General features: G+C 44.9%; 4 protein-coding genes across 6 annotated transcripts; 2 read left to right on the top strand and 2 right to left on the bottom strand.

Moving 5' to 3' along the window:
• Positions 1-631: 631 nt before the first annotated feature.
• On the top strand, positions 632-1,694 carry LOC112900372 (acetyltransferase At1g77540-like). Of its 2 annotated transcripts, none has more exons than XM_025969201.1 (2): positions 632-1,088; positions 1,350-1,694. In XM_025969201.1, the coding sequence occupies exon 1, from the start codon at positions 706-708 to the stop codon at positions 1,069-1,071; it is 366 nt and encodes a 121-aa protein (XP_025824986.1). In that variant the 5' UTR covers positions 632-705; the 3' UTR covers positions 1,072-1,088; positions 1,350-1,694. The 2 variants fall into 2 exon arrangements, with proteins under 2 accessions (XP_025824986.1, XP_025824985.1); XM_025969200.1 differs by having other exon boundaries at positions 636-1,023; positions 1,350-1,672.
• Positions 1,695-1,856: 162 nt separating this feature from the next.
• On the bottom strand, positions 1,857-7,228 carry LOC112900371 (F-box protein 7). 2 transcript variants are annotated; one of them, XM_025969199.1, is made up of 11 exons: positions 6,862-7,228; positions 5,555-5,641; positions 5,290-5,396; positions 4,111-4,227; positions 3,937-4,033; positions 3,244-3,317; positions 3,034-3,087; positions 2,839-2,943; positions 2,688-2,746; positions 2,393-2,603; positions 1,857-2,245 (listed from the first exon to the last, which is right to left on the bottom strand). In XM_025969199.1, exons 1-11 carry the CDS (start codon positions 6,872-6,874, stop codon positions 2,186-2,188), a joined length of 984 nt encoding a protein of 327 aa, XP_025824984.1. In that variant the 5' UTR covers positions 6,875-7,228; the 3' UTR covers positions 1,857-2,185. The 2 variants fall into 2 exon arrangements, with proteins under 2 accessions (XP_025824984.1, XP_025824983.1); XM_025969198.1 differs by lacking the exon at positions 6,862-7,228 and having other exon boundaries at positions 5,555-5,672.
• A 221-nt stretch (positions 7,229-7,449) lies between these two features.
• On the top strand, positions 7,450-9,756 carry LOC112898806 (protein GrpE-like). Its single transcript, XM_025967104.1, has 3 exons — positions 7,450-7,705; positions 8,447-8,908; positions 9,306-9,756. The coding sequence occupies exons 1-3, from the start codon at positions 7,496-7,498 to the stop codon at positions 9,492-9,494; spliced, it is 861 nt and encodes a 286-aa protein (XP_025822889.1). The 5' UTR covers positions 7,450-7,495; the 3' UTR covers positions 9,495-9,756.
• A 228-nt stretch (positions 9,757-9,984) lies between these two features.
• Positions 9,985-14,432, bottom strand: LOC112899719 (uncharacterized protein At4g26450-like). Its single transcript, XM_025968292.1, has 4 exons — positions 12,178-14,432; positions 11,292-11,472; positions 11,115-11,163; positions 9,985-10,416 (listed from the first exon to the last, which is right to left on the bottom strand). Exons 1-4 carry the CDS (start codon positions 14,121-14,123, stop codon positions 10,364-10,366), a joined length of 2,229 nt encoding a protein of 742 aa, XP_025824077.1. The 5' UTR covers positions 14,124-14,432; the 3' UTR covers positions 9,985-10,363.
• Between the last annotated feature and the right edge of the window lie 504 nt (positions 14,433-14,936).

Raw genomic sequence — 14,936 nt, 5'->3', positions numbered from 1 at the left:
CCTGCCACCTGCCAGCGGACATTAAAAGAAATCGTATACATTTCCGGATCGAATGTTCATAAAAAAAATACTAGCAACAGGTCGGCCGGGTAGCTTGACGACGCCAGGAATGGCCTTCCATTTCTACACTGCTCATGCTTCCCTGCCTCCCTGCCTCACCGACGCACAACGCCCTGCACATCGATCAAAGATTTATCGATCTCTGTTAGCTGATGCAAGCAAAACCAGTGCGATGGATGGCCAGAGTTAACTCAGAGTATGCAATGCTCGACTGAGTTCTCCGGAGGAAACGCCAAGAAAGGAATGGTGCGTGCAAGAGAATCGACATTTCTCATGGCTGGTTCACCAATTCACAATAACTTTTCTAAAAGCATTTTACGAGAATTGTACATAGCTGGCTTGCTCTCTTCTACATTATTTTAGCCATCCATCTACTGTAGCACGGTCTCAAACACTGTAGTAAGTAATGGAAAAAAAAACTTGTGAAAGCTATATAGGCTTTCCTCAAATTCCGGCCCTAGCCCAGTTTATACACGCAGGCCCAAGGAAATTCTGGTCCATCGAAGCTTTTGTTGGGCCAGGCCCAGACACAAGCTGCCCGAGGGGTTCGGTCATCATCAGCGGCCGCCGGCACGACCAAGTAGCCAACGAGCTGAGGAGTCCGACTCCGTGAGCAGCAGAGTCTCCGCCTATCCGGGCGATCCGATGGCGAAGGAGGGCGGCGCGGGCGAGCGGAAGGTGGAGGCCCCTCCGCCGGAGACGGAGGGCATCGTGTGGAGGGAGGACGCGGGGAGGTTCGAGACGCCCGACGGCGAGGCCTTCCTCCAGTACCGCCTCCTCCTCGGCGGGGACGGGGGCGGCGCGCCTCCTCCTGCTCCTGCACCGGCGGTGATGGACATGGTGCACACGTACGTGCCGCGGAGCAAGCGCGGGCGGGGGCTCGCCGCGCGCCTCTGCGACGCCGCCTTCGCCCATGCGCGGGGCCGCGGCATGCGCGTCGTCCCCACCTGCTCCTACATCTCCGTGCGTGATCCCCTCTTCTCCTCTGCAGCTCTGCTATTGTTCCCCTGATGCTTCTAGGAGGATTGGTGAGTAGGAGTAGCAGCTCGGATCGCCTGCAGTGAGTCGATGACAGGGAAAATAGATCGAGGGCACCCTTAAAATCGACAAATTTACCTGGTAAATCGACACTCAATCGGCAGGTGTTCTTCTTTTTGGTGGAATTGGTACTCAATTGACACTCAACTGCTGAGCTCGTGACATCATAATTTAGCAAATTTAGTCATTCTTGATTGATTTTTTTTTTTTGCTGAACTGCTGACACTGTCTCCTGCGGTGCACGGCTGCAGGACACGTACCTGCCTCGTAATCCGGCGTTGAAGGAGCTCGTGTACAAGGGTGGCGACCCGCATCCCAAACCCAGCAGCATGTAGCTCTGTACAAGGAACACCCATTTCACTGTATCCAAAGGCGGCAGCTGCTACTAAATAAGCGGAAATCCAGTTGATTGAAGTGGAAAGTGTATGTTTTGACGGCGCCTCGTGAAAAATCCTTGATGTCAGTCGTGATTTCGAGAACAGAGGCTACATAACTTATGCGAAACAACGGGTGTAACATCCCTGTCCTGCTAAACGTCAACGAAATAAATGGACAGACATGTGTTTCCTAGTCAGCAATGAGCATTTACGAATGAATCATCGGTATAATATATATTGGATTGTCATTGCCAGCATTCTAGACAAATTACACAAGAGAGTATATTTCTGGTGTACTTACTCAAGTACTCGCTTATCATTCATAGTAGCTAGATGCAAAGGTTTCGCTTCCAACCAAAAAAAAAGATGCAAAGGTTTAACTGTACAATCAGAAATACATATTCAGATTCAGGAGTTTACAACGATAGACTGCTTGTTTCTATAGTACAAACCCACGTAACTTCAGGAGGGTGGTTCCACTCGTTTTATAGCATCAACAAACAACTTATTTCTTCCTACCCAGTTTTCGAGCATCAACAAACACATGTATAATTATTCATACAACTTCATGCAAGCAACCCAGAAGGGGAAATAAAACAACACTGCGTATTTACATATTGCTCTAGCAAGAATCCATGAGGAAATGAAATCGCTTATCATCTCCACCATCATCATCTCCATTCTCCATCATAATTTTCGCCATGAGTAGCTCACCCAGGGACATAGTAATCCATCTTCTCCACTGGGAGGTTTAGCTCCGAAGTATCAGCCTGAACAATATACACACTCCAGTCTATCATACTATGTTTGGTATAAGAAACTGAACTACAAGCTGCAGTTAACCCTCCCTCCAATAGCAGTCTGACCACAGCTAGATCAAAATCACATAAACTTAGCCGTAGATCAAAATCACATACCTCCTCAAACGGAACAAACACAAAGGGAGATAAACCCCTGCTGTGGGAAACGGCAGGCACATCTGGGTCATGCGTCTCATCCTCCTCCCAGCCCTCAACAAGCTCAAGAATGCTGCCTGTCCAGTTTTTCAGCTCAGTTGCATTCACTCCAGTGGTTAGAATCTTTAGTACATCCAACCTGTTATTCGCACCAATTGTAGTGCCTCTAAGCCTGCAGAATGTCGGCACAAATTTCAAAGGCTAGGAACTAGAACCAATCATCAAAAACCTGGGCAACAAATTTCATATGGAATACCTAAGGCGCATCCTAACAAGTGTGTACCGATGCCCGGGATACAGGAGTGCCATTTCTATCTGCATGCCAGAAAGAGTAGCTCATATTAGGAAGAATGTGATGGATTTTGCTGAAGAAAGCATAACCAACTAACCAAGTCTGAACTTTTCACCTGGCCATCCTCTGACAGTATATAGTCGCCTTTAAATACACAATCAGTCTTTGATGCCCGGAAATGCATGCACTTGACGGCATCTTTAATTTTATCTGGGGAAATCTGCCATTCAATGGGACAGAAAAAACAAGTCAAGAGCGAGAATCGTGCTGTGGAGTGCCAACAGTTGACACCAGGAGTTGCGATAGGGACCTTATAGAGGAACTTCCCGCTAGGGAAAAATCTCAAGTAACGGTAGTAGCAAACCTGAACATGAAAGGAACGTAATATCGTTAATACCAACAACTTGGGAACCCTTAGAACATGAAATCAATAAGAAAACTGATCATAGCACGGCCATAATGCTCAGCGTTTGTGAACGTGAGTCACAGAGTTCTAAAAAAACAAACAGTGTGATCATACCACATTGACAGTTTTCTTGAATTGCCACTCTGTAACTCCAGTATGGATATATGTGTTCCTGCTCACATAGAGACCTGAAAAAGCAACAAGTATCAAAGTCAGCGCAAATATAATACACCCACATTACTGAAAGCTCTATCGATTAGACAGCAATAGCAACAGAGAAAATCAGGGATTAAATCAAGAACTTTCAGCTGGTTTTCAAAGAAAAAAATATTTATCAGAGAAGAAGCATTGCAATGGATGAGGTTTGCACCTAAAACTAAAACTAAGACTTCACAGGATGCCTTCATTTTAACTAATCATTGAGTCAAAGGAGCATGGTCACTGGCTCACTACAGATCATACTGACGAATGACAGATCTATATTGTATGTAACATCCATGATGCATCAAAACTCAGTGTGCAAACTAAGTTGGGCACGCTAGAACAAAATGTGAAGTCATACTTCTGTGTATCCACTTAGCCCTCTATATGAGATTTTAATTTATATAACAGATAGATAAACATCTTAAAGAACCTTGCAATAATCATTCAGTAATTGCCATGGTGATATTTCATCGATGAAATCGGCGAGACACTCAGCACTTGGCACGGTTAAAAAATTCGAAACGCATAAAACACTCTTATCTTAGAAACATGATTTTTGATAATGCACCATACTGTATGATATACGCCTTCTTGAATATTTACCATCAATTCGGATTCTTGGTCTCTGCAGCCACATTCTCCTCCAAGACGAATCATACAAGGACCAAACCATCATGTAGTTTGCTTCAGTTCCACTCCTCTTCATAATATAAAATTGGGTCCGTCAGAAAGCGTAAGAATATGAAAAGTGAATAACAAAAATATAATTACACTAACCTGCCAAGTTTTCAAGCATGCAGCGCGCCACAAAGCAGGATTACGTGCAGTATATTTCCACTTGCGGCAGACACATGCAGCCCTCCCTAACGTATATGGGTTCATTCTTGTGAAAATCTGTTGGAACAAATAACCATGAAACAGTTGAGCAAAGCAGTATTCCATAGATCACTGGCTTCTTTTCATCCTGAAGTCATGATAGGATGAGGCACATGGGTGACACTTATGGCTTATCTACTTAGCAAGAAGGAAAAAAGTCCATGTTACTCCCTCAAAGTATCGATTGAGTCCGCTTAGCGAACTAAAGTATTGTTTGTTTACTTCACCCCTGATTATAATGATGGTTCATAACAACCCTATGCCAGTTTTGCTAGGCGATGTTGATGATGTGGAAGGTTGTGTGCCATGAATGGTGCCATGTCATCCCCATTTCATATATTATTTTTAATGTGGACCTACTCTCATCTCTCTTTCTCTCTTCTAGCTAAGATCAGTACCCAAACATTATCACCGATTGGATGCATGGAGTTACACGCAGATTACATCATATTTGCATTGTACTTTGTATCATCATTAACACACGGCATGCACATGTGCCAGAAACGATTGCCAAGTCCCTTTGGCAGTGTGCATGTTACATCATGCCATGCAAGCATGCCGTGGCCTGCAGTATGCATGCATCTGTGGAAATCATGGGCTGTCAGGAACAATTAAAAAGCAGAACAGCAGCCGGATGCTGGCACAAGAATAACACGACTGGGATGACTAAATAAGTATGTAGCTGTGAGAGAGAATGAGAAACCAAACGTTATGGCCATATAACTTTCCATGTCATCAAAATAATTTTAGCAAAACCGGCATAGGGGGTGATGTGAACTGGTATTATAATCTCGTCTAGGGGTTAAGTGAACAAAACAATACTTTAGGGGGTTATAAGTGGACTCTCATGATGCTTCCCTGGAGCATAAAATGGACTTTATTTAAGCAAGAAATATATTATGGATCAATCAAAAATATTAGTTCCTCTTCATGATGATACGATAATATGATGAGATGTACAGAGATACGTAGCAGGAAATACAAATGAAATGGATATAAATGGAGAACAAGTCAGTAAAGTGTTTTCTTTATGCATTAAGAAAATGAAAATAAATGCTCCTCAGTTCAGATAATCATCACCTCAAGAAGTAGTTCATCAGGTAGGCAATGATGAATGAGTGCCGGATCAGGTTTGCAGCTCAAACTTCTGAATGGTGGCATAGGCTGAACTCGTATTCCATATAACTCTGTTAAAGCATTAGATAACAAAAGGTACAAACTGGTTAATCTCTCTGAACACAAAAGAAGCTAATGTTCAACGGTCATTCTTCAGTTAACAAAGAAAAGGAGTGGCAGACAGCCAGTTCAATATTCAATTCAAGTGAGAGCTTCGTGTTATACTTACTCAGCCAGGGTCTATCTGTTGCAATGTATCTCATGCTTGGGAAATGATCCAATGAGTTAAAGTCGGGCCGAATATCAACAGAGATATCTGCAGGAGAGGACATTATCATATCACATAAGTGTGTGAGAGTGAATGGTAAGAACAAATCCAGAATTCAGCAATAGAAACATGATGTCCTGCGGACATGCACACTCTTGATGCAAAATACCAATCCTTAGATACAATTGAACGATAAGCAGCAAAGAATTGTTTTTTCCCCTTAATATGACTGCTTTCGAGGAAAGTTCAACGTGACTGTGCATCCGCTAAACACTGTATGATATATCTGAAAGAATAGCCTTTGTCATGCCCTAGCACAGCACAATCCTAAATGAAGAGTTGTGATTGCAGTTTATCTCCTTAAGTAACAGCATTAAAAGTAGCTCTAATTAAGTATACAAACACCTTGTCAAATGATATCCAACACAACACAACTGTGCATCCCCTTTATACTGCATATGGTATATCTCACAGAATAGACTTTGTCATGCCTAGCAGAGCAGAATCCTAAATTAGGAGTTATGATATGATAGCAGTTTATCTCCTTAAGTAACAGCAATAAAAGTAGCTCAAACGATATCCTACACAATAGAATTTACATTGACATTATGCGCTCAAGCGATTTTTCTTATTTCCATAGGCCTGATACAGGATAGCAACTTTCAACTAGTGATGATGACCTCAGTGCACCTTACTGGATGTCTATTAGAATCATAATACTTTATAGTCTACTTCAATATAAAATAATGCAGTATCGCATGAACAATTAGAGGAATGAGGGGCAATACATATATCTATGCTATTAGGTAACAGGATCCCTCCATCCATTTTACTTGTTTTCTGACAGACTTGATACAAATTTCAAGTGTTGGCTCTCTCTAGCAAGTAGTTAAATTTACATGAGCACAGAAAACTAAGCACCCTGCAAACAGCTGGATTTCCCATGTGATCTACAATTTGACCCACCGCATATGAATTTGGGGAAAAACTTAAGAACTCCAAAAATAAAGATGCACCAACAATCAGGACCTGTGCCTGGTTAGAAATGTAAACTTCTATTTATTTGAATCAAGGAACAACAAATCGTGAATAGAAAAAGGATTCTAATAGAATTGCACCATAACTCAATTCATTCTGAGCGACTTACGCAATCACTGATACCGAATCATTACATTCACACGTGAACCCAAAGAAAAAAAATCAAAGAGTAGGTGGAGGAAAAGGATATTATCTCCAATGAATCCCACAAATCGGGGGGCGAGGAATACCTGAGGAAGCCATTAGGAGCCGGGAACTTGGAGGAACTCCAACTTATTCAAGCAGAGCCGCGCCTGCGGGCGAGGGCCGGGGAAGCCCGTGGCCTCTACAGAGCAAGCTAATTTCCGTTCCCCTTTTATGCCCCCTCAGCTGCAAATCAAGCGCGGGAAATCCAGGCCCACGAACCAAGGCTCGGTTGCGGAGGCGCCACGAACCTTGGACGGCACCAGGCCTCGCGCCGCGCCGGCGAGCGACGGGAGCGGCCTCGCCTCTAAGAGCGGCGCGTCGGATCACCGCACGGACACGGAGGGCGTGGGCGGCCGGCCGCCAAGGAGCGCGCTCGAGATGTGGCTGGGGAGCGAGCGAGCAGGCGAGGGAAGGGAAACGAAACGAGATGGTTCGAGGCGCGGCAGCGACCTGCTGCTGACGTTGCCGGCTCGCCCGCCTCTAATTGTCTGCCGAGAGGGCCCCGCCCCGTGATCAACGGCCCAGATGGCCCGCCCACGCAACGGACGGCATCCAGAGGCCTCCGAGCACGAGGGGATTAGCGAGGGCCAATTTTACATGGCATTTACTTTTTTTTTCCTTTTTGTTTTTTCGGGTACTTTCCGGACAGTAGGTGGGGAAGACGATAGATAGGGCAGTATGGCGGCGACCTTCTGCGCCGGCCCCGCCGCCTCGGCCGCGGCAAACCCTAGCTCCGCCGGCCGCCGCCTCCAGAACCCAGCTCCGGCCTCCGTGCTGCAAGCTCGCTGGATACGTAGCCGGGGGGCTCCCGCTTTTCTGTCCCTCCGGCGCCCCAATGCCGGGCTGCGGCCGCTCCGCGTCGCCGCTAGCGCTGGCGTTGACCCGAAGGTGAGATGTTTGAGACATCTAATTGCTGTTCGTGGTTACATGGGTTGGAGTAGAGGTCTCGGTGGAGCAACTAGCTCGCGGAGAATTTCGTCCCTTCTGGGTACTTGTAATATGGTTGAGGAACGGAGAGAGTGAGAGAATAGGGAAGCACTGTTCTTGGAGAAGTGTGAAGATCGCTCTGTGTTAGCTCAATGTTTTCTTATGCGTGTGTGCTCTTATATGTGTCTCATTCTTCAAGAGTTGGTTCCGTGATAAGCTGCAATTGGAGTGTAGAGTGAATGATGAACGTGTGTTAAGGTGCATTTTCTAATTTTGCGATAACTACCCATCTTTAGTATGCTCTTTATATGCCCTGGACGACAGGAACTTGCAGTGTTAGCCTATACTGCACGGGAATGGAATTGGCCAAATAGAGAAGATGAGCTAAAATTAGACTGCCTTGCTACTATTCTGAAAATCACACGAATATTTGGAGTACATTGGGAAATGCCTTTTTAATATCTCTCTTTTAGATAGATCAATTAGTTTGAAGCACGGTGTGATAAAATTGAATTTAAGCTACTGTTGTGAATTGTGAGCATTGAGGTGTGGTAATGATATATTAACATAGCTGGTTGCGATGAAATGAAAAAAGAAACAGAATTGTTCAGAAGTGTTCATGTTCTTTGTTCAAGCTTTTATGCATTTTGATTTTGATAAGTATGCTCATCAAGTTTCATCAAAATGAGTGCGTCTGTGCAGATTGTCAATGGGGAAGATGTCCCTACTATGAAAGACCTCATTCAACTATACAAGACCGCTTTTCTAGATGGAAATGATGAGGTTCTTGGCGAAGTTGAGAAGGCAATCACTGCCGTGGAAAAAGAGAAGAGTAAGGTAGCTTCTCAATTTGAAAGTGTTGCAGCCGAAATAACTTCTGGGAAGGAAAAGTTCATTCGCTTAAATGCCGATCTGGAGAATTTCCGGAAGCAGAGTGAAAAGGAGCGAGCAAAGTTTACATCAAATATACAGGTAGAAGTTGTTCAGAGTCTGTTGCCTCTGGTTGATAGTTTTGAGAAGACAAATTCAGAGAACACCCCAGAGACTGAAAAGGAACAAAAGATCAGCACAAGCTATCAAGGCATATACAAGCAGTTAGTTGAGACGCTAAGATATTTGGGTGTAGGAATTGTGGAAACAGTTGGCAAGCCATTTGATCCTTCGGTAAGTATAATTACTGTTTCTGCCATCCCTTTTGTTTACCTTGTCAGTGGCTCCTCCTTGAAAATTCGGATACAAACAACATATTAATTCTTTCGAACATGCAAAACAATGCATTCTGTACTAGCAGGTGCATATGATATCTAGTTTTTTATGGCCTGGTTCATACTCATTAGGTTGAGCTTAGCTTTCGTGCAATTTCCTGATAAGTGTGGGTATCATACAGCATCTACTTTGAAGTATAGCTCTTGATCAAAATAATCATATTGGATATTGGGAACAAAAAATAATCATCTACTTTCCATGTTTGTGACTAGAAAATGTGTAGATATGCATGAAATTGAGAAGATCGCATGAGGCACCACTCTGGGGGGCTCATACCTTATATTTTCTTATGCAGGTACATGAGGCCATCGCACGAGAAGAATCCTCACAATTCAAGGCAGGGATTGTCTCGCATGAAGTCCGCCGAGGGTTCCTCTTGAAGGAGAGGCTGCTGAGGCCTGCTACTGTGAAGGTTTCTACTGGGCCTGGCAAACAAAGCGCGAGCTCAGTGGAAGCGGCCAAAGATGCTGCTGTGGGAATCTAGTTGGGATGATCAGCTGCGAGCCTGCAACTGATAGCCAAAACACCCTTTAGTATGAGGAACTTTTTTGTGTTGATAACATGACGGAGGCATTTGATCTTGAATGAGGGTCACCGATGTATACACTTCTGGTGTTGCGAGTTAGCACCAGCTTAAAGTTTTGCTGTTGCTGTGTAATCTGCTGGAATTTTTATGTCGAAACAGTGAAGCATTGGACGTACATAACCAGATGTATTGAATGATCGATTTCTCCAGTTATGAGCGATAACCCACTCGTTCAATGGATTCCATCTACCTTCTTGCTATTGGCACATTCCACAAATTAACATCTTGATTGAAGACGTTACTTGAATAAGCAGTTTGTTTTGATGTGCAGGGTAATAAACCAATCCTCTACTAGGAATTTCATTCAAATCATCTACCCAATTGAAGGAATATTGATACATTTCCAAACAAGCCACATGCAGCTTACATCACTATAAAAGAACACAGATACAACAAAATAAACCATTTATTTTGCAGAGTATTGAACTGTTTACAGATGACGAATTGTTTGGGATGAATATCGGGCTTGGGTTCAATTTCCCTTGAATTACATGACAGACAGCTATACGACAGCGCTTTACACAAGTGTGTTATGTGTCGGGTAACAAGCCAGGGCAAGTGAAAGTCTACTGCATTCTGACGCGGACCCTGGTATCACAAAAGTGCCAATATGGCCTGGAATATGCATTGACATGCTGCTGGCGCATGGGCATGTGGAATTATATGTGTTTGGCACAATTGCTGCTTTATTTCTGTCTATGCAAGTGTTGTGTAACTCTATTTATCTGTCAAACTCTGCGACAGTTTCAGCAACACAAGTTCATTCCTCAGAAGAACTTCTCATAGTCATGAGGTTGCTGGTCCCAAACCTCCATAAAACCTGAAATCAAAAGGAGTAAAATTCAACTAAGGTCATTCAAGGATCTTAGGACAGGATGCATTCTAACATACTGTACTAAGAAACAGTTCCGGGCTTCCAGTGAACTAGACAGAAAAGGAGCTGGTGCTGATGATTTGTACACAAGTTTGAGTCACATTTCTGGGGAATGACAACCAGAAACGACTCAAATTATGAGAACATCATACATTAAATTACCTTTCTTAGATTTCCCGGTTGACATATACAGCACAGGAAGTTACACAGACTAGAGATGGCTATACTTTGTCAGCCTGCCCAAAAAAAGATGGCAAAAGCTACCTACCAACTGCATTTCCATTGGAACTATCTATCTGCATTGGATTAAAAAGTATATGCTTCTAGACGTGAGCAATTTAAATATATCTATATTGCATTAATTTCTGGAGATTGGAAAATATAATGACCACATATATGTCTCCTACTCGTGTCACCTTTGTTATCCCATTCAGAAAATTAAGAAATTAAAGCTTAGGCCTATCTCTTGTGTCCTTTTCAAGTTTTAAACAGCCAGGCAAAAAAACTGACAGAATGTCAGCAAAGCCACAAATGGAGGCACCATGCCGTCGTGGCATACAAATATGCATTACACATCTACCAACAAAACGACAACATAAAGCGCACACTTGTAGAAAGACTAATTGAAGATGCAGAAAAGTTACCTATGTCGCTAAGAGAACTATATATTGGATCATCCATGACAGTTATGCCCTGCAGGAACAATAAAAAAAAAGGATGTAAGTACTCCAGTACAGATGACACATATGAGGCAAGATCTGACTCTGAGATATATATCGCAAATGTATATGTGATGGTCTAAAAATAGCAGGAAACCTCACCTCTGAACCATTTAGGTCCATCCCAGCTTGAAGATCTGTTTGTATTGATTGGTAGCATGGCATATCAGCACCAAGGTAATCTGAAATCCCAAGACTATAACCATCTTGGATACCATGAAGGGCATCGGTGTTTGTGGGCGGGTTCGTCATGTTCTCCATGCTAGAATACACCATTTCACCTCTGATTGACAGTAGATTGGATTAGTACACTAAAATGCATCATTGAAAGTATATGGTAAGATGCCACATGGGACAAATAAGCATATCCAGTAAGCAACAGTTAACTGGTGCATAGACTAACATGGCCGGTGAAGGCTGCTCCATGTTACCAGTGCACCATGCACAAATAACTGTGGCATGGGCCTATAATAATTAGATTGAATTATTGAAAGACAGTGACCAGTCAGTCTTCAACACTGCTACGACATAGTTTCTGTAATCAAAATGCAAGCTGGCCTGAAATCTGTAACAAGTCCGATCAAAGTTCTTAGGGGTAAAAATTGATTGCACTATAGCCCAAAGCCCACATGCTGCAGCAGCTATGAAGGGGCTACATGTTTTACTCTACTAAACATAAATGAAAACGTGCATATCTTGCTGTTGATTATTTGACATAATGGCAAGATTTACAAGCAATCAGCCATGAACCGAGTGCTCGCACGACAGCTGTCGACCTTGTTTGCCAACAGCACCGTATTTAGCAATAACTCGTAGCTATCACTCATAATTGCCTATAAAAAGATGGTCACCTAAAGGTAACTACTCCAAGTTTCCCATAGGGCTCTGATTCCCTGTATTTCATAATATCAGAAATAAAAACAAGACATTCACTCTATGACTCCATGTATCTTTCACCAGAAAGAAACAGCAGAGAAGAACAACTCACTTTGCTTTTGAAGTGTCACAAGCAACAGCTTCAATTGGTGGGTCATCTTCGATGTCAATAACTTGAACTGCCTTATTTCCCAATATAAATGTGTCAGTACTACTTAAATTGTTACCGAGAGTTGTTCCAAAGTCAACTTGCTGGGTATCTTGTTGCTCCACTGAACATCCAGCAGCGGAGCTTTGGCCTAAACGAGGATCAGCTCGCATGTCAGCAACCTCTGGACTACCAACCAGGTTGAGATCACGTATTTTAAATGAGCTAGACTGATCAAGCTTTTCCTCTTCAATTGTGACAGCAGCTTCTGCTTTGATATTAGGTAATAACTCCGAATCAACTGTTTTTCCTTTATCGGGTGGATCGATCAACACTTCATCCTGTGGTGGCGTATCTAAATTGTAAATTTGAATTCCTTTCTCAACTTGCAAACTGAAGCTATTCTGGTGAGAAACAAATGGAGACAGTTCATTGGGCTCCTTATTATCCTCGAGTCCGTAATGTTGAGGGATGTTCTTCTGTTCTTCCATCTCTTCAGTTTCACCTAGTGTTCCCTTTTCATTGAATGTCAGTGATTCTGCCACATGATTACAGGTAGTACTTTGTTCGGCATGTTCTTGTCTGACCACCTCATCTTTGCTGTCTTCCTGGATACTAGTCATGGAGTTGGTGTTAGCTTCCCCATCCATTGCCGTCTGGGACATTTCTTCAGTGGTAACCAGACTGACCTGTCCAGACACAGGAAATTCTCTTTGGGCTGGTCGTGCATTCCTGTTTGCAAGCACTGATCGCAGTCTTGTTGGAACTCTTGCAAAACTACAATAGTTTAGCAAATTTCTAGGATCATTAGGTAAATTGTTCTCCATAACGGAGACTTCATCTGACGTCGTATCATCTTCAGCCTTCTCGAGCAAAGTCTTATCATCTTCAACCTTCTCACTCAGAATGCCACAATCTTCAGGCTTCCCATCTGAGACTTTTTCACCTGAGGATACTGGCAAATGTTTTGTCTCAGCCTCTTGAACAACACCAGAAGAATCATTGTTGCCATTACCCTCACAATTCAATGTTTGCTCCACTACCTCTGAATTAGACACCACACTGTCCTCCTGCATTTTATTTGCCTCATTCTCATCCTCCACCTTATGCGGAGCATCAGCTTTCTCATCCTGCCGAACATTGCTGTTAGAACTAGCCTTTGATCCAGTATCCTCCAGTTCCGACTCCCCCATCGCCTCCACCTTCGATGATGGCCCCTCCCCAGCCACCCCTGACACGCTACTCCCAACCTCATCAATCCCACCACTGCTTCGCCGCTCCCGTTTGAACCCAGGAGCCCCATCCTCATCGTCCTCATCATAACTCCGTGAATCTGAATATCCCCTGCTCCTACCCCTATTCCTCCCCAAATCCGAATACCTATTGTCAGCCCCAAACTTCCTCTTCCACCTTCCATTGTAGTTGCTGCTGTTGCCGCTACTGTAATCGCCACCACGGCTCCGCCGCGAGCGGGCGTTTCGAGTACCACACTCATCATCGACCTGCCGTCGGCCACTCCTGGCGTTGTAGTACGCTGGGGCTTCATGCCCTGCCGGCAGCGGAGGAGGGGGCGGCAGCTGGCCCCATCCCCCGGCACCGACCGCGCCGCCGCGCTGCTGCAGGGAGCCCGGCGGGAGCACGCCTTTCGCCACCAGGTACTCTGCGGCGAGGCGGCCGGCCTCCAAGAGCACCTCATACTTGTTCAGCGGCGGTGGCGGAGGCAGCGCGGCCGCCGGGAGGGGAGGCGGCGGCGGGTAGAACTGCTTCGGGCCGCGGCCATAGGCGCCGCCGCCGCGCGCGAACGTCGGCATGCGGCTGCGGCTGCCGCCGTGCTGGTACTGCATCCGCCCCGGGTGGAGCTCGGATCGCGGCGCCGGCAAGCTCACGCCCTGCTCGTGCGCCCAATCCATTCCGCGGGGGGCAGACTCAGATGCAACGAGAGCAAATCGAGCGAACGAAAATTGGAGACGGGAAATGGATGGTAACGAAACAAATAAGAGGGGGCGTGAGGATTCCGGCGCGCGGATCGAACCCTAGGCGAGGGGGCGGGGCGAGGACTCACGGGATGACCGCGGCGGTGGGGGCGGCTGAGGCGCCGGCGGCGACCATCGGAGCCGCGCCAAACGGAGTCCGGGTTGGTCTTCCTGGATTATAAATTTCCCTGCCCTGTTTCCTTTTCATAACAATGGAGGGAATTTTGAGAGTGATTTGTGAGAGATCCTTGCTTGACGTTTCGTAGTCAACAAGTTTGTTTTCTCTTTCTTCAGCTTTTCTGGCCGGTCGGTCGGTCGTTTCGCCTGGTGAGGGCGCGCACGGTGCACGCGTGGTTGTTCATCAGCATGGTGGGAGCGGGGGTACATGTTGTTGGGTCACAGACAGGTGGGCCAGAGAACCATTTGGGTGGATTTAGCAGCGGGAGAGATGGGCCAGTTGCGTGCATTGTTGTCAGGGTTCGGTTGGACACGTCTAGCTCCTTTCAAATGTCATCATTAGTACAAACTAGAAAAACACAGTACTACTAGCAGCTCAAATTCTGGAAAATAGGAAAAATGCACGAGTGACTGCTTGGATGGGGCACGTGAACAACACGTGAATAGAAAACGAGGCACAGACACAAAACAAAACAAAAAAATTCCAAGAGGTCTCATGGAAAAATCTGCTGAAATCACAAGGTACTTCATAGAAATTTCATATATTGTATCCTCTGTTCGAAACGGCTCTAA

Source organism: Panicum hallii, chromosome 7 (assembly GCF_002211085.1).
Source record: "Panicum hallii strain FIL2 chromosome 7, PHallii_v3.1, whole genome shotgun sequence".
Lineage (NCBI taxonomy): Eukaryota > Viridiplantae > Streptophyta > Magnoliopsida > Poales > Poaceae > Panicum > Panicum hallii.
The sequence above is the reverse complement of the archived record's forward strand: the minus strand, read 5'-3'. Positions and strand labels throughout refer to the sequence as shown.